The 25,814-nt window shown below is 37.0% G+C and overlaps 1 protein-coding gene across 5 annotated transcripts in view; it reads left to right on the top strand.

Moving 5' to 3' along the window:
* The window catches only part of LOC149196597 (mitochondrial import inner membrane translocase subunit TIM10-like), a 201,642-nt gene that overhangs the window by 154,293 nt on the left and 21,535 nt on the right, over positions 1-25,814 (top strand). For all 5 annotated transcript variants that reach the window (XM_089405582.1, XM_089405581.1, XM_089405584.1 and 2 more), the window contains exon 5: positions 14,734-14,803. In XM_089405582.1, coding sequence (XP_089261708.1) covers positions 14,734-14,803 — 70 coding nt within the window. The remainder of the gene's footprint in view (positions 1-14,733; positions 14,804-25,814) is intronic.

Raw genomic sequence — 25,814 nt, 5'->3', positions numbered from 1 at the left:
CAGATTTGGTGGATCATGACTTGATTCATGGCTCCTTTTGACGATCACTTGCTCTTGGAGTTTAGGGTTTTTCATGTTTTAGCATATAGACACTATGTTTCAACTTTATTTGTTGTTCTTTATATAGGATAACTTTTAGCACTCCCATTTGTATTGACATCATTGTACTCAACAATCCCATTGACCTACTTTCGTGTTCATTTGTTGGACATTAACATAATTATCTTATCTTAAAGGGATCGTCAAGGAAGAAGTGTACATAGAACAACCTCAAGGATTTGAGGTAAATGGGAAGGAGACCCATGTTTGCAATCTCAAGAAATCCTTGTATGGACTCAAGAAGGCACCAAGAGCATGGTGTTTTAGGATCGATCGATATTTGCTAAATATGGGCTTTCAGAAAAGTGAAACAAATCCTAACTTATATTATATATTTGTTGGGGTTGATTTGCTTATATTGGTGTTATATGTAGGTGATTTGTTTCTTGTAGGCTTAAAAAAGCTCATTGCAGGATGCAAAGTAGATATGGAAGTGGAGATCGAGATGAAGGACATTAGCATGATGGATTACTTCTTGGTTTTTGGAGGTTTGGTAGAAACCATGGGAGATATTCCTTAGGTAGGGTAAGTACGTAGTTGAGATCGTGAAGAGATTTCAGGTGGAGGCTTGCAAACTTATTGCCACACTCATGATCACCAATTTGAAGAAGGTGATAACTTTAGAATCCAAATTGGTGAATCCCATGTTGTATAGGGAATTGATAGGTTCGTTAATGTATTTGTTCAACACCAGACCAGATATATGTTTGTAGTAGACACCTTGATTCAGTTCGTGGTGGAGCCAAGGTGGGAGCACTAGTTAGCAACAAAACATGCGCTCAAGTATTTGAGGGGCACAATGGAGTATATTCTGAAATATCTTGGAGATAGTGAGGTGAAGTTGTTGGGGTATACAAAGTTACACTGGGCAAATAGTGTAGTAGACATGAAGAACTCCTTAGGGTGTTGCATTAGTCTGGTATCAGTGATGATATCCTGGTTCAACAAGAAACAAAATTTTGTGGCACTTAGTTCAACAAAGGAAAAGTATACGGTAGCTAGTACGAGTTGTGAGGTCATTTGGCTTTGCAAATTGCTTGTAGGTTTATTTGATTAGGAGTTGGATCTCATGATGATTTGTTGTGGTAATTAGAGTCGTATGAAACTCTCTGAAAATCCAGTGTTTCATGATTAGTCCAAGCAAACAAAAATCATATATCACTTCATAGAAGACCTGATTCAAAAGGAAGCAATGAAGCTCCAGTATGTATCCACAAATCAACATGTTGTTGATATTCTGACCAAGCTCATAGCAAAAGGAAAGTTTGAAGCATTCAAAGATAGACTTGGGTTGGTGCATAATTCCTTCCCTACTAAGAGGGAGTGTTGAAAAATATAACTTGAGTGGGAGCTTCTTGGATGTGTGAGTAGTAGTTCGAGACAACTTCTAATGACCACTTAGTGGATATTTCAACACTCTTCCAATAATTCGTCCCTCTTGTTCAACTAACTCAACTTTTCTCTCTCTTAGCTTCAACTTCCCTGAAATTTTCTCTAAAAATTTCCTACTCTATTTCTTCTCACTTCTCTTTAGTCTAATTGAGGCTCTCGCGCTTGAGAAAATCACTTCCTCAACATAATGTGTTTTTACCTGTCCCTTAAGCTTATTTAATAATTTCATTAAGCCAAAATTTCTAACCCTAATTTCCTAAGTGATCAATGGCCAGGGTTAAATCTTAAGCCTCACTTGAGATCAATGATTGAGATTATAAGTTTAAATCTAAGTCACTTAAATAATTTTATTATTTATCCTTAGAACTTTGGTCTAATAGTCCACAATAATTAATTAAATTAACTATTGTACTTTTTGTAAGTTAACCTTAGGAAATAAATCACAAAATCACTTACTCCACCAAGCAAGCACCTAAAGAGGCAATCATATATCTTCTACATGCTAAGACACCAAGCCAATGTAGAAGACCTTCCGGTGCAATAAAATCAACATTAACCTTATATGAAGCAGACAAGTTAAGGACGCGTGTGTATATATATAACCTAATACAGAGTACTTAGTTTAAGCTGTGTGCTTTGTATTAGGACCATTAGGTACATAGTTTAAATTGTGTGCTTCATATTTTTTTTCTTTTTTGCTAGATGAATCAGCAGTTGGGCCGGTTTTGTACTTGTGTGACACTGGGTCGATTCCAACCACTATCGCTATAATCCCTAGGTGCACCACCCCGCGTCAGTGAACGACACATGGGTTAGGCATCTGTGGGATTGAAAATGGGACTTTTCACTCACATTAACTTTACATTTTCATGGGCTTGCCAAGTGAGCTATGGGGAGAATTGTGTGCTTCATATTAGGTTACACACACACACACACATTCTTAAACCGTGTGCTTCATATTATGTTAATGCCATGGGTAGGCATCATGAACCAATCTACCATGATGGTCATTCATCTAGAAATACTCAACAAATATACAACGAATTAATGACCAATCAAGAGCACACATCAGTCAAGGCTTTGATGCAAACAAAGGCATCTTTCCATGCTCTTCCTCTATGCATACAATCATTACAGTTTTGTTTTTTCCTTTCCTCAAATTGGAGCAGGATTACAATTTTTTCAATGTTCTTGTTATAAGTATTATAATTCAGAAAGGTTAAGTTTCAGCAATGCAAAGTAATCGACCTAGTAGCTAGGAATCAAGATGAACTGGATAAAATTTACACAAAGACAATCAAATCAATGAAAATATATGTTAAATAGAGATGATTGCACCTTGTCGAAGCAACAGACGTGGTCAACAACTAGTTAGTCGTATAAAATCCTTGATCGTATTCATCTAACTGCCAATTGCCTTCAGGAAACCCACGTTCATATCATGTAGATGCCAATTTGAGTTTTTCGAGGAAAATGTCTTGGATTTTGTTGGATGTTTTCTTCTGGTTCAGGAGAGAATGATAGGATATCATTCAGAGTGTTAATAGCATTCTCTAAACTATGTTTTGATTGATCTGATTGTCTCTATCTGAATTTTAGAGAATTCATTTTGATTTCTAGCTAGTAGGTTGATTACTTTACATTGTTGAAATTTGAATTTCTGACTGGTAATACTAGTGTTTTGAACGTGGAATTAACTGTAATCCTCCTCCAATTTGAGAAAAAAAAGAGGATTTATTATGGTTTCATAAATCGAGAAAGAGCGTTGAAAGAGGCTTTTCTATGCATCAAAACTTGCTTGAAGTGTGTTCTTGATTCATCATTATTATGTCTGTTGTGTAACTTTTGTTATTGAGTATTTCATGATCGATTACTAGCATGGTGCATAAGGTCATGATGAGCTGAAGTGGAGTTGTTTCAGCTTGTTATATTGTTTATAGTTTGAGAAAATTGTTATGATGGAAAAAGGGTATTGCTAATTTGATTAAGGGATTGTTACTGCCCTATTAAGAATATTGTAATACTTCCATAGAGGGCAGCAAAGGGCCATTGAACAACCAATCAAAGTTGAGTCATTGTGGGTTGGGAATTCATACAGTCAAAGTATATATTGAACAGATTGAATTGCAGGATAGCAGATCTTTGTTGAGTATGTTACATTGAAATATTGTATGGATTATCAAATTGAATGTAAAGAATTGGTGATTAAATTGTTTCATGCATTGTTGAATGATTCCTATGCTTATGTGGGTATCATAAAGCGGATATATATATATATATATATATATATATATATATATATAGATATATATATAGAGGGAACATATATGTATGACCATGCACGTTTGGCTATAAAACCTCACGTGCGACACCTGTGCACTGTAGACCGTTGTACACACATGCGACTTGTATGTGTGATTTGCAGTACATGTGGAGTTGCACAGCCTCAACTGAATCCTCCTCTGCTCACACGTGTGATTTGGCCCTGCTATTTTCGCTGTACGACTGCTCCAGGGCTGATTCGTTGCTGTAGAAATTCTCTTGCTGTTTTTCTCCAGAACTTTGATGAAAATCCTTCTCCACAATCACTGAAATCTCCACTCGAGTGTTCACTTTGTGTCTTCTCCCTTCACCTAGTCTTCTTTTTATAAGTTTGACTTACTGACTTGATCAACAACCCTAATCTCTAATGTGATTGACAGTTGAAATTAGATATCAATATTACTTGAGATCAAAGGTTGAGATTCATCTAATTTACTAATGCAAATAATTTTGGCATTATATTAGATTAACTCACTTTTTATTATAAAAAAAATAATTTTTAATAATTTCTTTAAATAAAGTAATTTGCTAAGGTTAAAGGGCTATTAGACTACTTCCACATGTGTAAACACTTAGGCCTGTGTGGAAGTACTTGTCTGAGCTAGAAACATCAGCAAACACTACCTATCTAACAGTTAAAAACCTCCAGTCATAACAACAGCTTTTGAATATTCTAATCTGCAAATGCATGCTGCTGGAAATACGAAAACAAAAGGACAACTCAACTGTCAATACTGCATCTATCTTCTATTGAACATTGAAAGAATATTCAAGCTGTATTACCTCAAAACTCATATGCTAACCAACAGTGGTGTGCCCCAGGTATCCTTTATAGGATAGGAAGACTTGGTTACAATGTATCTGGATTGATGCAAAGGAGCACACCAGTTGACATGGTCAAACCCTAGCCATAATCATCTACAGTAGAGTGACCTCCTGCATGGATAGTTGTACCAGGATTAGTGCGCCCCAACTGGTGAAGACTGCAGGATGCATTCATGCATTTTCCTCCTAGAGATATCTGTGCGTTCCTCCTAGAATATATCATCCTTGTGCATTGTGCCCTACCATCCTAGGGTTTGCTGCCCTTGTCCTAGAATAGATCATTCTCATGCATCATACCCTACTATCCCCAGGATCTGTGCCCTTTTCTAATGATAGAAAATTGCATGCAAAAACAGAAATGGAACTGAAGAGGACTTGGCTCCTAAGGATGGTGTATGCCTTCCTGCATATGCATTTATCGTGATCTATAAAACAGCAGTGCCTCTTAGAGGATAAACTAACATGCCTTGAACCTGCCACAGCAGTGCAGAATCCCAAGGCAAACAAAATCTGTTAGGTATTCTACGGATCTGCTGCAAACTTCTGGATGCACCCAACTGTAGGAGAATGTTGACTTCCTACTGTAAACTCTCCTGAAGTAAGATACATTGACTTATCCAGGAAATTCTTTTGAATTGAAATACACTTTAAACATAAACAGTTTAGACACCTTTTTTTTTGTAAGCTTGGTAGGACTACATCTTTATCATGTCCAACTTCTCACCCGGATCGGGGGGATAGCACAAGATTTGAACCCAAGACTTCCGGTTCGGTGAGACTTCATTTCCACGGCCATTGTCAATTGAGCTACCTTAAGTTGACAGGTTTAGACACTCATTTTAATAAAGTTGGAATATCAAATTAAACTCAAGCAGAAGTATTTTCTGCTATCAAACCATGGACCTTCAAAGGTTCATTTTTGAACACTGTTTTCTGGGAAAATACACAAGGAAACAAATGAAGATGACCCAAGGAAGGGTCACCTCTAAAATCCTCAATAAATTGACCTTCAAGCCAATCCAATAATTGCCCTAAGGGAATTTTCAAAACTCGGAATGTCAAAAAATTACAGCATCAACTCTCCTTGAGCATTTCCAAAGTTCCAAGTCTTAGAAGCATGGATATTTGTGTTAGTGAAGCTTCTTTGTTCTCGACCTCCTGATTTGTTGTTGAATACATATAGTTAATTTGACAGAAGTGCAATCCAAGAATGAGAGAAATGGAAATTCTCACTCTAACTGGTTTTTGCTGCCCTACCACAAATAAAAATAATCAGGGGTAAACCCGTCAGGACTCAGAATCCTTTTAAGTCTATGTGCTTGGATATGTCATTTGTGAGTTTCAATTTTACCAACATGTCCCACATGTTCTCTCTCAACACCACATCAAATATTTCTTTGAAGCCTATGAAGCAGCACTGTAGCTCCTCAACTTTGTTATTCACTGTTTTTTCTATCACGTGCTTTAGTGTGAGGCATTATTCTATAGTATAATTTTCTAGCCGAAAATTGGCTTGGTCCATAGCTCTCTTTCTGTCTGCTTCTGTGCATTTGCTGATTTTCCTTTCAATCATCCCTCTAAATAGATTAGCAAATACCAGGCTGAACATCATGATTTTGAAGTTTCTGGGATCATGCTACTGCCACTTGTTGAAAAATGTGTAACTAGGTTCGGGTCTTCATAAATATGAAATGTACTTTTGATTCTTGTATATTTTAAAATGAAAGAAAAATTATTATTATTATTTTTGGAGCATGGGTTTCATGCTCAAGGTCTTTTATTTTAGAGGTCAAACACCCATTGAGTGCTTCTAGGATTTGTTGTAGGTCAAGAAGTCAAAAGTAGTGTTGATAATATCGGTGAAATTTCGCGAATATATATTTCCAGGCAAACAATATTTCGGCAGGTAAATATCGTGATATTTTCATATTTGAAAATATCGTGATATTTTCATATTTGAAAATATCGTGATATTTTTATATTTGAAAATATCGCGATATTTTGAAAATCTTGGCAAAATATCGCAATATTTTGAAAATATCGGCTAAATATCATTATTGCTTTATATGTTTAAAAATCTGAAAAAAATTGATTTTTTATGTTTGCTGATATTGTCGATAAGATGTTTTCAGAACCCTCACCTATGTTTTCAACACTGGTCAAAAGAGTCATTGTCGTAAGTTGAAGACCCCATCAGGCACATTGTAATCTGTAAAAAAAATATTTTTGTCAAGAAAAGTGTTAAAATACTCTTCAAGACCAAGTCGGCTTAATTTGAGGAGCCACGTCCACCTTAAGAAGCCTATATAAAGGAGGAAACTCGACCTCCTTGGAACACAATCATCAGTCACTCATTCAAGCAGAAGAGGAAGAGGAAGAAGACGGCGAAGAAGACTTGTTTTTGGGCTATTTCTCTCTCACGTGCGAAGGAAGGCTAGGGTTTTTGCTACTGTTCTAGGGTTTTTCTCTTGCATGTTTGATCTTGAAGAAAGAGGAGAAAGAAGGTCAGCGAAGGTCAGATTAGGTCATCCTCAAGCACCAGAAGAAAGTGAAAGCCAAGCAAAGGTTTGAAGAAGCCTTGGGAGGCCAAAATAAGCTCACACGTGTGGTCAAAGAGGCCGAAATTCTGAAGCTAGGGGTCAAAGTTGTGCTGTTGGAAGAGATTTGACTGGGTTTGACTTGGACAAAAAAAGCACATCATCCGGAAGGGTTGGACTTGGTCTTGGAGGGTATTGGTCTTGGTCTAGAGGTATTGCAATTCGTCAATTGAAGAATCTATAAGAAGAGAAGAGATTTGCGTGTTTTCCTCTCAAGAGGAGAGGTTTTGGCCCTGGCTTGCAGCCTACATTCTGTGTTCTTGTGTACTATTTCTCTTCTTGTTTTGGTCGCTATTTGATGATATATAAACATAATAATAAGTAAAGAAGCTAATGAGTAAGTAAAAGTAAAAAGAGATCACAAGCAGTTATCAAGAAAAGAGAAATCACTCTAATCATTGCCCTCTAGATTTCTCAACATGGTATCAGAGCTAAGGTTGGCTAAGGGAATTATGAAGATCTCTACTACATTGAAGAAGTTTCTAAAGAAGTGTTCAAAGGTAGCAAGTCATCTCAAGAAGGGCATCAAAGAAGTATGGAATCTCCTATTTACTCCAAAAAAGGAAGTGATCAATACAAAGGACGAAGTACTCTTCTTAGCACTCACTGACACATTTCAAGATGAGAGCATTTGGGTGATCGATAGTGGAGCATCAAGACATATGATTGATCATCACAAGCAACTAAAAACATTGTCAAAAGGAAAGTCCTCTTACTCCGTAGAGCTTGGTGATAATAAGAGCTATCTTGTGAGAGGAATTGGATCAACCTCTCTAGAGCTGGAGAATAGAGGAAATATTCATTTCAACAACATCCTATTTGCATAAAAATTTACTTTCCATTTCAAGTCTAGAAGATAAAGGTGATAGAGTAGCTTTCATTGATGGAAGGGTTGTAGTATGGGGTAAAAAATCAAGCATAGAAAATGCAAGAATAATTGGGATTCGTGGAGGAAGACTTTATAGGCTGCTAACTCCCCTTGCTCAAGCATAAGTTCACATTGAAGTTAGCCCATGTGAACTTTGGCATAGAAGGTTCGGTCATCTCCACTTCAAAATCCTTCCAACCTTAAATTCAATAGTAGATGGAATCCCCGAACTAAAAGGAGGAGTATGCAAGGAATGTGCATTGGGTAAGAACACCAAGAGACCATTTGGAAGCAGTGCTTCAAGGTCAAAATAAATCTTAGATCTTATTCATTACGATGTCTATGGTCCTATGACTCCTAAATCACTTGGAGGTCATCTATATTATGTCACATTTATAGATGACCATTCAAGGAAAACTTTGTTTACTTAATGAAATCCAAGGATGAAGTATTTAGCAAATTTCAAGAATTCAAAGTTGAAGTAGAGAACCTTACAAAAGAAGAATCAAGATATTAAGGTTTGATAATGGAGGAGAATATATGTCCAAGGAAATTATAGCCTTCTGTAAGGAGTCTGGGATTAAGAGGGAGTTGATAGTCCCATATAATCTTGAACAAAATGGAGTTGCAAAATGAAAGAATCGGTCCATTGAAGAAAGTGTAAAAGCTATGCTACATGATCAAGATTTACCGAAATTTCTGTGGGGTGAAGCTACAAAGACAACTGTATACATACAAAATCGAAGTCCCCACAGGTCACTAGATAACATGACTCTCGAAGAAGCATTCACTGGGAAGAAACCAAGTGTGGATCATCTCTAAATTTTTGGTTGTCTTGTCTATATTCATATACCGAAGGACAAGAGAATGAAGTTGGATCGAACAATGTAAGAAGCAACTAGCTTCAGAATTTGACATGAAGGATCTAGTGCTGATGCACTATTATTTGGTACTGGAAGTCTGGCAAGGACTTGATGAGATCTATCTAGGTCAAGGGAAGTATGTGATCGAGATGTTGAAGAGGTTTGATATGATGGATTGCAAACCAATGACAACCTTGATGATCACAAACTTGAAAAGACTAAGGAGTTCCGAATCAGGCTCTGTGGATCCTACCAAGTATAGACAATTGATTGGCTCACTAATGTACATGGTGAATACCTGACCAAACATATGTTTTGCAGTGAATGTTCTCAGTCAGTTCCAAGTTGAGCTGAAGCATGATCATTGGATTGCAGCAAAGCATATATTGAGATATCTGCAAGGAACAATCCACTACTGCCTGAAATATTATAGGAGGAATGATGTCCACTTGATTGGATATATAGATTTTGACTGGGGAGGCAATGAGCAAGATGGAAGGAGCACTACAGGAGGATGTTTTAGTTTGGGATCCTCCATTATCTCATGGATGAGCATAAAGCAAGAAACTGTTGCTTTGAGTAGTGCTGAGGTTGAATATATTGTAGCTTGTGAAGTACGCAGAGAAGCTATCTGGTTGAGGAAGTTGCTATCCGACTTATTTGAAGGACCAATGGACCCTACAATGATACATTGTGATAACACTAGTTGTATAAGATTGTCTGAAGACCCAGTGTTTCATGGAAAGACAAAGCATATAAACAACAAGTATCACTACATTCAGAAGCTAGTACAAGATGGTGTATTGCAGCTACAGTATATCCCCACTAATGAACAGGTAGTTGATAGTATGACAAAATCTCTTCCTAACAAGAAGCTTGTGTATTTGAGACACAAGCTTGGTTTGGTTGATATATCCTCCGTGGTCGAGAGGAGAGATAGGCACATCATTCTTGTCTTCACTTGGGAAGAAAGAATGGAGGATTGGGTAAGCATTTGGTATTCGATACTCTTTGAGGATGTGGTAGGGCATCCAAGATAAGAGTAGTCGTAGAGGACTGATATTCTTTGAGGACTGGCTATCCAAGATAAGAATAGTCCTGGTGGAACATACTTTAAGAGAACCTGGGTGGGGTATGTTTTGAGAGAGACAATGATGATGGTGTCTATAAATCATTGGTCTCACCAACATTGTGCTTTGATCTTGTGGAGAGATAGAGTTGTTAGTCAAGGCCTTGCTATATGATAATGTTGGTTGGTATGATGCTAAACAGATGGGTTACCAATCTGACTCTTCTTATGAGATCTCTTCAGATTGAGAATGTCCATGTACCATTTATGAATACCTCCCTAGTTAAGAGGGAGTGTTGAAAAATGTGTAACTAGGTTCGGTCTTCATAAATATGAAATGTACTTTTGATTCTTGTATATTGTAAAATGAAAGAAAAAATATTATTATTATTTTTGGAGCATGGGTTTCATGCTCAAGGTATTTTATTTTAGAGGTCAAGCACCCATTGAGTGCTTTTAGGATTTGTCTTAGGTCAAGAAGTCAAAAGAATTATTGTCATAAGTTGAATACCCCATCAGGCACATTGTAACTTGTAAAGAAAATGATTTTTGTCATTAAATGTGTCAAAATGTAACGAATAAAATATATAAATAATATAAATATAATGTAAAAGATAATAATCATAAATAATAGTTAGTTAAGCTAGTAATTAGGTTGAAGAGGCATGTCTAATAGGACATGACTCTTCATGAAGAGACACTTGCTTGGTATATAAGCAAGCCTCTCGTTCTCATTTGTAAATCATCATTCTTACTCTTATTCACATATTTAATATAATATTTATATCCTTAATGGATAATTTGATATTCCAAGTCTTTTGGAGTAATTAATCTTAAGAAGGAACTTTGTTCGCTTCATGTGGTATCAGAGCCACGTTGGCTGATCACCAGGCCTTTGGCTATCAACCTATCATCAACTTCGTTGCTGTCATAATTGAAGCGTTTCGCTACATATTGGGAGATTCTCCATTTTTTTGGTCTTTGGCCATTATTTAAAAAAAATAATAAAGAATAAATAAGAAGGGTATATAAAAAGAAAAGAGGAAAGGAAATAATATATTCTGAACAAACAAACAAAAAAATTGAAAAAAAAAAAAAAAAAAAATATATATATATATATATATATATAAAGGGTTTTACATTATTGATAAAAGTGCATAATAAAGATAAGCGGGAATCTTTTCAAGTATATTTAAAAAAAATTACGTGGAGAAGCCCGTGGTTTTAGAAACCAATGGTAATTGCCTGTGGTTTTAGAAACCAGTGGTAAGTTTTACATTTTACGTGGAGAACATTAACCGAGGTTTTAGAAACAATTGCCCATGGTATTTTAGAAACCAATGGTAATTGCCCGTGGTTTTAGAAACCAGTAGTAAGTTTTACATTTTACATTTTACGTGGAGAACATTAACCGAGGTTTTAGAAACAACCCATGGTAATTGCCCATGGTATTTTAAAAGTGAAAGATATTTTGATAAGCATTGGAGAAAAAAGGTGTGACCTAAATAATTTTAATCGTTCAAATCTAACCGTACTAAGAGTCACGTCTCATCCAAATTAGTCATGACTCATCCAAATTTTCGAAAAAAAAAAATATTATTATAATTATAAAAAAAATACTATATAAGCCTTATATAGTTACATATAAAAGGAAAAGTGGGTCTCAAAAAAGTATATATAAATTTTATATAATTATAATTTTATAATATATATAAATTAAAAGCACATAATATATATAATTTATAATTATATATATTGAAAAAAATTATTATTATATAAAATTTTTATTAAAAGAGTGAACAAAAGAAGAAGAAGAAGAAGAGAATATTGGAAATATATATATATATATATATATATATATATATATAAAGGGAGATAAAATAAGTTTAAAAAATAAAAATAAAAAATAAAAATAAAAAATAAAAAAATAAAATAAAAAATATTTCCATACAAAGTTAAAATGATGAAGGAAGAAAGGTTTTCCTATAATGGTCTTTCAATTACAGATCATAGAGTAATTACACTAAAAGGAAATATCCAAGGAAGAGAAGTTAATGTCGCCATCAACCCAAGCAATGATAAAAATTATATCAACATCAACTTGGCAAATCAACTATTAATTCCAGAGCTAAGCATTAGTGTAAAGAAAAATATTTTTGACCAAAACAAGTATAAAATTAGTGATCTACAAGTGACAATAGGCCATTATGACTACATATCTCAATTTCATGTTGTAAGGTCAGATATAAACACTGACATCATACTCGGTCAACCCTGGTTTAAGGATCTGGGTACATTCATGTTAAACATAAAGAAACAAGTTTTGACGTTTCCTTATAAAGGGAAGATGGTCATGTTTCGAGACATAACAAGTAAATCAAAATCAATAAAATCTTCATTAGAAGACCTTAAGGATATCTCAGATTTGATGTTTCAAGATAACGAAAAAACTATATCAAAGAAGCAAAAAGAGCTTGAAGAAGTCATCTGCAGCAGAGACACAGAAATTTCGAGCCTAAGAGGTCACCAGGAAAAGCTACTCGAACAAGTCAAGAAGACTAAAGTCTCAAAGAAGGAACTCAAGAAGCACTTATCAGAACAAGAAGAGGAAACTTTGCGTTTAAAGAACCTTAGTAAAAATTTATTAGAACAAATCAAAGATCTAAAAGATGAAAATTTTAAAATTCAAAACACTGAAAATAAGGTTGATAAATCAGAAATCAAAGAACTTTTACGACTGAAAGACCATAATCAAAGTCTACTCACTCAAATTAAGAAGCTTAAGGATGATAAGAAAACATTAAAAGATAAGTTGGAACAATTCACTCAAGAAGAAGCATCGGAATCTCCCGTCGTAGTAGTCCAAGTTGAAAGTAAGGGAACGAATACCGATCCAGTGAATATGACAACTCAAGAAGACAAGCTAGTTGAAGAAACGACACACGTAGATGTTGCAGTTCAGAGAATGGACATCCCAGGTGAATGTTCCATAACCAATTCAACAACATCTTTGCCAAAAGAAAATCTAAAAACTCCATATCGACATCCGAATCACGAGAGTAGACCAATCAACCATGCTACGTATCGGTACCATCCAGACCAGAAACAGCAAATTGATGTTTCAGAGAATAATGACGTAAAATCAGTCCAGTCTTATGCTAACAAGTCGTTACAAAATTCCAGTGATCAGAATGTGATACAGAAGATTAATCTAGGATGGTTTGATCCTTTCTCAATGCGACAATTTTGTTTGTCACTAAGAAGATCATATCAGCTTGTATCGACGAAGATGACTGTTCCAAGAGAGAAAGACTTTCAAAGCCGAAAAAGAGATCAAGCTTTTTTTCATCGACAAGCTTTGAGGACAAAGCTTTTTGAGGAAGGAGGCAATGTAACGAATAAAATATATAAATAATATAAATATAATGTAAAAGATAATAATCATAAATAATAGTTAGTTAAGCTAGTAATTAGGTTGAAGAGGCATGTCTAATAGGACATGACTCTTCATGAAGAGACACTTGCTTGGTATATAAGCAAGCCTCTCGTTCTCATTTGTAAATCATCATTCTTACTCTTATTCACATATTTAATATAATATTTATATCCTTAATGGATAATTTGATATTCCAAGTCTTTTGGAGTAATTAATCTTAAGAAGGAACTTTGTTCGCTTCACAAAATACCTTTCAAGACCAAATCGGCCTTGCAGTTGGGAAGTCAACCTAATTTGAGGAGCCACGTGCACCTTAAGAAGCCTACATAAAGGAGGAAACTCGACCTCCTTGGAACACAATCATCAGTCACTCATTCAAGCGAAAGAGGAAGAGGAAGACGGAAGCGAAGAAGGAAGAGGACGAAGTAGACTTGCTTCTGGGCTATTTATCTCTCACACGTGCGAAGGAAGGCTACAGTTGCTGCTATTGGTCTAGGGTTTTTCTTTTGCAGGTTCAATCTTGAAGAAAGAAGAGAAAGAAGGTTAGCGAAGGTCACATTAGGTCATCCTCAAGCACCAAAAGAAAGAGAAAGCCAAGCGAAGGTTTGAAGAAGCCTTGAGAGGCCAAAATAAGTTCACACGTGTGGCAACAGCTGCTGCTGGGAGGGCTGAAAATTTCAGACCTGCATTAGAGGCCGAAATTCTGAAGCTAGGGGTCGAAGTTGTGCTGCTGGAAGAGACTTGACTATGTTTGACTTGGAAAAAAGAAGCACATCATCAGGAAGGGTTGGACTTTGTCTTGGAGGGTATTGGTCTTGGTCTGGAGGTCTTGGAATTCGTCAATTGAAGAATCTATAAGAAGAGAAGAAATTTGTGGGTTGGAGAGGTTTTGGCCCTGGCTTTTAGTCTACATTTCGTGTTCTTGTGTACTATTGTTCTTCTTGTTTTGGTAGCTGTTTGATGATATATAAACACAATAATAAGTAAAGAAGCTAATAAGTAAGAAAAAGTAAAAGGAGATCACAAGCAGTTATCAAGAAAAGAGAAATCACTCTAATCATTGCCCTATAGATTTTTCAACACCACTGTTATATAGTTTTAGGACTCTACCTTATGAAAACTTAGATGTTTATACATTATGTTTTTAAATCTCAGACTCTGTTCATATGGATTGCTAACATGTACAGTAGAATATGGGGCTTAATATTGATATATCGAAGGTATGTTTCTTCAGTATTTGACAAGGTTTGTTAATGTTATAGATATAAAGAAGGTGAACTGAACATAGGAGAATGCAGTTGTGTTGATCGCTGTGTTGCCAAATACTCACAGGTATAAATTTGAATTGTTTCAATTATATCAAGTATGCAATTGCCTGCAAATGTTCATAAACAACTTGAATGATGGTATTGACCTTGGTGATAGCCTGGATGTTGTGTTCTATGATATTATATGTAGTCCTTAGACTTGTTTTTACAAAGAAAATTACTATTTTGTATTTTAGCTCATGAATGTTATTCTGTTGATGATAAAGATGGTCTAAAATGAAGGAACTCTGTTGTTATTTGAAACGAGTACAACACTGGAGTGATGCAGTATACCTGATATTATAGGTAAATGTCTTCAAGATGAGCACTATTGCTGTGACTCCAAGGGTTCAGTGTGGACTCTTAATTACTGGGGAAATGGTGGTAAAAAGCACGTGGAAGCTGAAAGCAAAGTTATCAGAAGTTAGAACTGTAACCAGAAAAGCCAAAATCATGAACCAGAGCAGAATTAGGCAAAAATGGTCATAATAAATTGTATAATCTTTTTAAACAATGTTATATATTCTTGTACATCAGTGTAAATCCAAACTGTTAGTCACCAAATATGTAAAGTTTTCAAGTATATGGCATGTAAGATTCAAGGGGTAGTTCAACTGGTTGTCGCCAATGCTGTTGGGCATTTGACTAATCTGTGACATCAGGTGCGTGGATCCAATCCCTCCTGGTGATTTGCACTAGTTGATGTAAACGAATTTACTAGGAATGCCATCCACGTCTGTGGGGAAGAGTAGTTAAGGTCTTCCTTTAAAAAAATTAGCATGTAAAGGTGAATATAACAAAATGGCATCAGGTGTGATACACATTTGAAATTAGGTAGATAAACGTTCAGACATTAAATGACATGTAGTGTCCAAAAATCCATACATTGGTACTTGGTAGCTCAGAAATCTGCAATAGGAGGATGAATAACTGAGAAAAACCTGCAGTTAGAAATCAATGTAACATACAGGATGATTTGCCCAACTTGTCACCAGCAAACCTCCTCTCCGTTTGTCAACCTCAGGGAGGTGTCCCTAGATATACATGGACTGAAATTATCCTGTAGATTTGTGTAACAAACATAGGAGAACATCACAGGAAAATCCTTTGGCATGCAATCAAGTGGCCAAAGAGATTTTGAGAACAATTTGAAATTTAACAATAGAAATTTTCTCTTGCCGTAGCACAAAAACGGTAAAGAAAATAAGGGAAGAATGTATTCTAAGTGGTAATTATTACCAATGTAAATGACTCAATAAGCCTCTAAAACATTGAACCAAGAAATCACAAAGTACCAACAAGTTTGAAGAGTTGAACAAAAGAGTATATTTAAACTTTATTCTGCATTGGCCAAGAGGATGATTGCACCACAGAGATAGATACAGAATTGGTCCAATGATATTCGCTGCACAAAGTATAGGGAAGCTAGAATAGAAGAAGAGAAATCTATACAGAGATATGCTGCTGATGCTTAGACGAAAATCCAACCTCAATACCTGCACGCCCTTCTCCTTTTGTCAATTTCTCTAATGCGCATTAGCTATGCATGAAGTCTTTCTAACAATGTTCCACCAAGGTTCCGGGACGAGGGAGCGAGGGGGCGCGGGAGCGGCCTATGCAAAAGCTCCCTACCATTTTTTAGGAAACGTGGGGGAGCGTCAGGGTCTTAAAAATTTATAAATATAAAATATAATTTATTAATTGAGTCCACTATGACAATGTGGTTTGAATTGAAAAGCTGCAAAGCATGATCATTGATATAAATATCATTTGACATTATCCAAATTTATAATATCATATAAAATAATAAATTTAAAATTTTAATTCAGCTTTGGTCAAATTCTAATTTAGATTTTGGTCAGATAGAGGGAGAGCTTCAGCTTGATAAGGTAGCCACTAAATTCTGTGAAAAGGTAAATGAACAGATCAGGAACACTGCATTGGCAGTAGAAGGGGCAACTACAATGGGTTGTCCAGCTGTATTGGATCCAACAGCTAGAAAGTTTGTTATATTATATATAATATAGACAGTACACCATATGCTGAAAGAAGAGTTTTAGTTCCAGGAGAGATGAGAAGATCACATGAAAGAGTTTCTGACAGTTTACTATCAAATGACATTGACTGCAGGATGACCATCTGCGAACCAACTTGGGTGACCAACGATGGCATGGATAGTTTGTCTACCTTATTAGAGCAATGCCATGCAGTTCAAACTTCAAACTAGCAGTGTATTTCAGGGGTGAAAATAATTTTCAGACCTGAGAATTCAAGCTGAGCAACTGTGCTCTGTGTAAATTTTGTAACTGTATAAATTCATATATAACGACAGTTCCTAAGATTTCTTGTTGCCAATAGTATTTTGTCATGCTTGCAGTAAACGCATGTTAGTCTATAGTCCACCCAATTATTTCCCACATGACATAGGTGTTGCTTCCATAGTTTGTATGTCAAATGTCATGCAAATTAAAAACACAAACTGAATGTCTCATATTTTTTGCCTGTCACTCCAGTTATCTCCCCACTGTAATCCAGCCATCACTTGAGAAAAAAAGGAGAAGTTTTAAAAGGGAAAATTCATGTACGTGCTATATGGTCCAGCAAATTTCCATGATACTGACCCTCTAAAATAACGCTTGTTGAAACCAAAAGACTGCACAAGACGTTATCCCCATACAGAACATGAGTAGCTTTGTACCACTTTAGGTCTATTAAATCATAAACTATAAGCAAGGCCATTTTTTTGGGAGCGTGGGGAAACGTCCCCTCAGGGAAGGGAAACGTTTCCCTGGCACGTCCCCCTGAGTTTCCTCCATTTTGGGAGCGTGGGGAAACGTCCCCTACTCGTCCCCAAGTCCCCGGAGCGCGGGGGAGCGAGGAAACTAGACCCCTGGGGGGGGGGGCGAGTCCCCGTGGAACACTGCTTTCTAACCCATGTGCATTAGTGAGTGAAGTCTGGTTAACTGGTCTTGAACTCCAAAACAAGTGAAGGTACATCTAGTCCAAGTAAAGATGAGCTTTGTTGCCTTGAAGAAAGACTAGAGTGGAGTGTCGAAGTGCTTGAGTTTGACTAGATGTTTGGTTGACTTGCCATGAGATGAGGTGAAACCATGAGTTTGGTTTAAGTGGAGTCCCTCTCCCATGTGCAAATGTTGATGTTTATAGCTTGGACAGGTGATTCTGCATAGGCTAGGTGTCAAGCATGTAAAAGATGTCCAAAATCCTCTTTAGGTGCTTTTTCATGAGGGGTAAGTGATTAATATGATTTCTTTCCTAAGTTTAACTTAGGAAAAACACATTGATTAATTTAATTGATTAATGTTGGTTATAGGGATAAGTTTCTAAGAATGAATATTTTAGTATTTAAGTGAATTAGATCAAATCTCTACCATTGATCTAAGTGGGGTTAGGAATTAATCCTCACCATATATTACTTTGGAGATTGGCAGTTAGGGATTTAGCTCAAGATGAAATTATAAAAGAAGCCTAAGGGAGAGGATGAAGACACATCAAATCATTTGAGAGAGTGATTTTCTCAAGAGAGGGAGAAAATCAAGACTGAAGAGAAGAGAAGAGAAAGGTATGTAGCGAGGTGATTTTGGGAGAAGGAAGAGGAGGCCGAGTTTGTGGAGAGAGAGAGAGGACCAAGATTTGGAGGAGGTTGAAATTTGTAAGGGGGCGGGATTTTCTATCTAGGCTTGTGCAGGTGTAAAAGAGAGATTTGTTCCAATATGCAAGGGGATGCATAGAGTAGAGGAAGAGGAGGCCAATTTGCAGGTAGAGAAGCTGAAATTTCTAGGGCCAAGAATCTCAAGCGGGCCAAATTCTTTAGGAGGTCAAAATTCCCAGGGGGTAGAAAATTAGGTTCCATTGTGTTGTATTTTCTGTGGGTGGATATCCTTGTTAAAGGAGGCTCTAATTTTCCTGAGTTAATTAACAGTGAAGGAGAATTTGTTGGATATATTGTTTTGCTGTTTTTATGGCTGATTTTTTTGTTTTATTTTCAGTGAAAATTAATAATTAACAACAAAAAATTAAAAATGAACGATAAAGTATGCGCTCTGTCTTTTAGAGTTTTACATTGTTAACTCAGTGAAAGAGTGGAGTGTGATATCTGTGCACACTAGTCTTCTTGGGATGTGCACTAGTTGGATTGGGGGTAGACTGAGATGAAGTAGCCATGTGGTTTGTCTAAGTGGAGATTCTTTGAGTGTAACTAAAGATAAACTGATGTGAAGTACTCTTGGCTACAATCCACCAGACAAGGTGTCCTAGTCAACTCCTCAAGCCTCAAGGTTTTCTAGTTAACTAATGTGTGCATCCAGTTAACTCACCAATGTGCCACCTCACTCCTTGATCTATGCATATGACCTAGGAGTCTTCAATTAAGCCATGCATGTGTTCTAGCGAACTCAAGGACACACCCAATCTCATTGATGCACACTAGTTCTCCATGCATGCATCCAGATCCTAGTACTTGTCCATCCTAGAAGTTGCTACATGTCACCATGATACCACATGTTACTAGTAGAGATTGCCACATGTCACAACCAGAAATTGGCACATGTCCATCTGCACGGTTGACTAAAAATATAAAGTGTCCACATGTCGATGAAATTATGCTCATTGGAGTGTATTTTGTGTGACAAGGAAAAATATGTACTCGAAATTGACATTCAAGCCTCTGAACTAAAACTACTAGAAATAGTAAGTGCTATTCATTCCATGTTAAATTTCCTAATACTAGCCTTGATTTATTTTCTCGCAACAATTATTTATTTCCAACAATTTATTTAATTAACCAAATAAATGTGGAATTACAAGAAAATAAAATCACTGGTTTTTTAACCTCTAGAAATTATATGCAGTGGAAATAAAAAAATTGGAGAGATCAATCACACATTACAACAGATAACTACCCACAACAATTCTCCATCATTCTTTAATCTGGAAAATTAGGATTTTTGACACGAAGAATTACAAGGGAAAATACATTTACTGGAACCCGTAACTCAACCACCACTAGATGAATTCAACCCAAGGAATTCAGCCTCCTGGAAATTGACCTTTGAAGGAACTTCTCGTGGAGAATTTTGGCCCAACAATTCGCCTGCAAATCGACACTGCACCTTCTCTTCGAGCTGCCATTGTGCCTCAGGAATCCGGAAAATCAGGATTTTCAACACAAAGAATTACAAGGGAAAATACATTTACTGGAACCTGTAACCGAACCCCCACTAGATGAATTCAGCCTCCTGGAAAACGACCTTTGAAGGAACTTGTCTTGGAGAATTTTGGCCCAACAATTTGCCAGAAAATCGACACTGCACCTTCTCTTCGAGCTACCATTGCGCCTCAGGAATTTGGCCTTGGAAAATCGACTTCTCCAATCGAATTGACCTCCCTCTCACTTCAGCAACTCGACCCTGCAATCTCTAACAATTCAACCTCCTAGATATACCCTTGAATCCTCTTGCACTCTTCCTTCTATGCGTTTCAGTCTACTGAGCCACTCGCACTAGAGAAAATAACTTTCTCTTGTTGCGTCTCCTCTCTTGTGTCTTCACCTCTTCCTTGGGCTTGTTTTTATAATCTTCATTAATCTCAAATCCTTAACCCTAATCTCCCTTCGAGAAGATCTTGGAGATCAATGGTTGAGATCATTTTGAGGTCACTTAAATAATTAAACTATTTATCCTTAGAAAATGACTTAATAGTCCACAATAATTAATTGACTTTAATTATTGTACTTTTCCTAAGTTTGACTTAGGAAAGAAGACATAAATCACTTATTGCACTAAGCAAGCACCTACAAAGGCAATCAATCATCTTCCACATGCTAAGACACCAAACCTATGCAAAAGACCTTCCGAAGCTACCATAAGCTTCAACAGTCTAGAAGAGGCTCATCAATCTCAGGATCTCATAAGGATCTCAAATATGTAGTCATCATTGCCATGGAAGCCTCCAAACTCTGCCTCCTAGACTTTAGAACTGTTGAAAATATCAATCCTCTCCAAAAGTTGATGGAAGGCTGACGAAACATCTTTAACTCTGAATTGGGATAATGTCATTGAACCATCTCACATATGAACTTTGTGGGTACCACCTCTGACCTTTGCAAAACTCTCTAGAAATAATTTTGAACACTAGCATGATGAAGTATGTTGGCCTTTAATCCTCTAGGTTGTAATGGAGCAAATTTAGGGGTTAACAATGGAAACTCAATGGGACAAGATCTCCTAAATGGATACTAAGAAATTTAGGATCTTTGCACTTATATCTATGAATGGTAATCTGTTTAAGAAAATCTACAAACCATTAAGTCTATCTTACAACAATGGAGTCAATTGTGCACATTGCCTAGGATGATTGATTGAATGAAGGTCTTACCCATATATGCCCATCCAACACTGCTACTTGCTACCTGCTACCCACCCATCATGTACACTCCTCACAGTAGAAAATGTGTTAATGTCGACACATGGGAGAAAGCCACCTAGTCAAATGGTAGTGATGAAACATCTACCGAGTGCAAAGGGATCCACCTATAAGGCTAATGGGCCATAAGGGTACGAGCACAAACAACTAGTGTGAAAAATGTGTTGGAGTTGAAAATTGACAAGGGTCATCCAATCAAGGCTCTATGATCAGAAGCCTTGTTGGATACAAAATCACTGCCAATTATACTAATGACCCTTAAGGTGCTCTAACTTTGATCATTCCTTATATAATGTGTTGTAGTTGATGAGGAATGACATGCTAAATGTTGATTTGGAGTAGCATCGAATGTGCTCTAGGCCTCAAATTTTGTAGGGAGGCTTGGTCACATGTATTCCAAAGAACCCAAAAATCATTTTGGGAAATTCCACTTGGAGATAGTTTTATTAAAATAATTAATATTTTTTAATGGGAGCCTAAGTCTAAACTTAGGAAATTAAAAATATTAATGGGCATTGGGTATTAATCTAATTGTGGGTGTAACTTCTAGAAGAAGACGAGGATCAAGCTAAAATGATCTTGGCCATTGATTATCTTTTAATCTGGGCTGTTGAATGTCAACTAGAAGATTATTTAAGGAAGCTTGAGGGTCATTTGGAAAACACACCGAGAGATCAAGAGATCGAATTTCTGAAGTGAGAAGTTCTCAAGAGGAAATTTTGATCGAGTAGATTTCTTGCAGTTGAGGGGCAAGGACAGCATCTGGAGAGAGAGATTTTCTCTGTCGGAGAATCATCAGCAGAGAGAGGTAGAGAGTGATCCAACAGTTCTCATGTAGAGGCTAATGCAGGGCCATGCAGAGGTGGCGCAGAGGGTGAGAGAGAGTCTAAAATTTTGTAATAGAGTCAGTTTCAAAAGCCGGGAGCCGAGTTGTGAGGCCGAGAGGCTGAGAGCAGTGACTCCAGGCAACAAATCAATCAATGGGCTGCGTGACGCAGTGCTAAGAGGGATTGATGCAGGGATTGCGTGAGGACTGAGCAGAGGCAATGCAGGGCCTGCCAGAGGCACCTCATCCAATGTGCGGATCAACAGGGATTTTTCTCAGAGATTGTGTGAGGTAATCTCACAAATCTTACTGCCAGTATTTCTCTCTCTGTAACTGAATAACCCTTGAGGTATTCAAAGATGTATTCAGAATTTGTTACTGCTTAATAATAATAAACCCTCAGATCTGTTGCACCGGTTTTCTCGCATTGGGTTTTTCCGGGGACATTTGTCCAAAAATAAAGGTGTCAGTGTGTTGTATTTTCTTTCTTGCTCAGTCTCTCGCTTCCACATATAATTTAAATAAGTGAAGGTTGCAGTGGTATTTACTTCGATATTTACTGTGGCACACAATAAATAACTTGTATGGATTAACAAGTACAAAAACTAACATCAGTTTGTTGCAGTAGGAATTCCGGCTTAGGATTTTTCACATGGTATTGGAGCTACAGGTGAAGCAAGAAGAGCATAGCCGGTAGATCCAACACTGAGCAAAAGAGGGAGATTGAAAAGTTGCAAGAGGAAGCAATTCGAAACCCCAGAGGGTTTGCGCTGTTCTTAGCTGGAGGGCTGAAATTTCGAGGTAGTCTCTCTCCGAGTGAGTTGACGGAGAGAAGGGCTTCCAAATCGTGCTTTTGTCGGGGCAGAGGGAGCAATGTAGAAGCCTCAACGTGAGGAGAGCTGGTGGGATGCAAATTTTGTTGCATGTAGTTTACTAGGCAAAAAATCGTCAGAAGAAAGAGGAGAAGCACGATTGAGGGAATTTCTTCGTCAGAGAATTCCTAGCCAAGGAATTCGAATTCTCTAGAGCTGAGCAGCAGCAATGGGCAACAATTTTTCTAGCTACAAGAGGGAATGCATAGGCTAGCCCAACATAAACACAGAGGAGAGAGGAGGTCATTCAACTTTCTATTTTTGGCAGAAATGGAAACGAGTGGCTCGAGGGATCAGGACAGGTTGGACAAAGCATCCATCTATGTCATTTGGAAGGCTAGAATGTCATTCCTTCTAGATGAGAATGCCCTCAAGACGTGTCGATAGCATGGTGGCTGTGCCTGTAGATGCAGATCCGTTGAAGAAGTACTAATCAGATATGGCGAAGGCCAAGAGGATGATCCTTGATGGAGTAAAGGATCACGTAGTGTGTCATGTTGCTAGTAGAGGGACTGCTAAGGAGATGTGGGATGCCTTGGCAACACTATATCAAGGTTCTTTTGAGCAACATAATATGTACTTGGAATAGAAGCTGAGATCTGCTCAAATGCAGAAGGGGGAGCGTGTGGATCCATTCCTCACGAAGCCTATGGAGACTCGTGATGAATTGTCTGCTGTGGGACTCAATTATGTCATATGTAACTCTCCTCAATTAATTCATATGTTACTCTCTCTCTCTTAGTAGATTCATTTCTCTCTCTTTAATGTTCTTATGCATATGTTACTCTCTCTCTCTCTCTCTCTTAATGGATTCATTTCTCTCTCTCTTTAATGTTCTTACTCACCTTTTACACTCTCTTACACACTTTAATGATTCGTCATAAAAAGATTCCTCTTACACCTCTAATGTATAAGTTACATTTCTCTCCTTAATGCATAAGTTACACCTCTCTCCTTAATGGCATAAATTGTACTTCTCTCTTAAATTCATAAGTTACACTCCATTACTTTATGGCATAAGTTACACTCCTATTTTGGCATGTGTAACTCCTCCTCAAGGCATAGGAGTTACTCCCTCATAAATTTGACCTCCTTGCTCTTTCTATATATTTGTGCCTCTCATCCTCACTTGACACACTTACTTGTACTTGTGAAAGGATAATTCAAACTTGATAGAGAGAGAGAGAGTTGGAGAGTCTAGAGGAAGATTGAGAGAGAGAGAGAGAGTCTTGAAGAGCAAGAGAAGATCTTGGAGAGCAAAAGTGATTTAGTGTTTGCATTAGCTACTGTTATTAGAGATCTTCTTCAGATGTGGGTGAGCTTCTTCATTCTCTCATTGTACTTTGTATCTCTATTGAACAATTGATTTCTAATAGAAGAACGATCTAGTTGGGTTTTGCCCTTGTGGGTTTTGACCTAGTCATTGACCTAACTTCTCTGTGTCTCATTGAGTTCTTGGTTGTCTTCTATTGTGCATATGGTTTATCTGGTTTATGTTCTATCTACAATTACTTAATCTATATTGCAACATAAAGAAGTTCATAATTTAAGTGATTGTAACAATATAGAACATCTGATTTTTAACAAAAAGTATCAGGTCCCACCACTACCTCAATACAATATGTGCCTAACCACACATTGTAAAATTTTCCATGGTCTCTTGGTTTCTTATTCTTCTTGCCCCATAGCAGAACTAAGTCTCCTACTTGAAAGAATTTTCCTTTTGTCTTGTTGTCAAACACGCTTTTGACTTGTGTTTGATACTTTGAAAAGTGGGTGTATGCCACTTGTCTATATTTTCTAATTGTACCAACCAAACAATTTGATGTTGCAAGTGTTCTTGATTGATAGTAAATTGTCTTGAAAGCTTGTACATTGATAGCCTCAAATTCACTAGAAGAACCACATCTAAACCATAAACCAACTTAAATAGGATTCTTACCAATGGCATGCTTTTTAGTAATCTGATCTATGCAAAGTGCATAATTGATGCAACTCTCCCACACTTGCTTGTTGTTGCCTACTGTTTTCTTGATAATTTTGATAAGATCTTTATTATTGGATTTGGCCAATCCATTCCCATGTGGATAGTAGTTGGCTGAATGGGTCAATGTGATATTGTAGTGGGAGTAGAAAGTGACAAGCTCAATCGATTGGGAAAAACTAGTTTTGTAATCTTGCTTTGGACCTCGAACCTAGTGATGATGTTTTCTTGCAAAAATTTCATAATGCTAGCACCAAATGAGCTTCTCAAGCACATTGCCTCCACCCATCTAGTGAAGTAATTTGAAGCAATAAGGATCTAATTGTAACCATTGCTTGAATACTGCTAAAACTATCTTGAAATCCAACCCCATTGCTGGAAGGGGGCTTGCATTATGATTGGATCAAGTGGCGAGGAATACAACTGCTTGCCCTCAAACCTATAGCATGCCTTGCAGGATCACATACTGCCATGCGTGTCAACAAATAGAATGGGCCAATAGTACCCAACTTGCATAATCTTGTGTGCTGTGGTTCTAGTGGAAAAATGCCCACCACAGACCCCTGCATGCAAATCTTATAAGATGTGTATGGACTCATTTGATTCTACACATTGCAATATGATCCCATTGAGATTCCTCCATCTGAAACCTCCTTAAGGCTTGTTTGATGTCTTGGAATGCCCTTTTGACCTCATCACTCCATTTTAGAACATGTCTTTTCTTCAACATATCTGAGATGAGCCTTACTATTTCAACAAAGTTGGGAATGATGCACATCACGAAGTTAATTAGGTCAAAAAAGGACTGAATGGCTTTTCTGATTTTGGGAAGAGTAACCTCTTGTGTGCCTTGTACTCTCTTTGGGTCAACTCGACCCCATCCTTGGAGACAACGTTCCTCAAAAGTTTTTCC

This window comes from Pinus tabuliformis, chromosome 2_2 (assembly GCF_031772625.1).
Source record: "Pinus tabuliformis cultivar Carrire ecotype Pingquan chromosome 2_2, CPIR1, whole genome shotgun sequence".
NCBI lineage: Eukaryota > Viridiplantae > Streptophyta > Pinopsida > Pinales > Pinaceae > Pinus > Pinus tabuliformis.
This window is presented reverse-complemented; position numbering and strand designations above follow the sequence as displayed.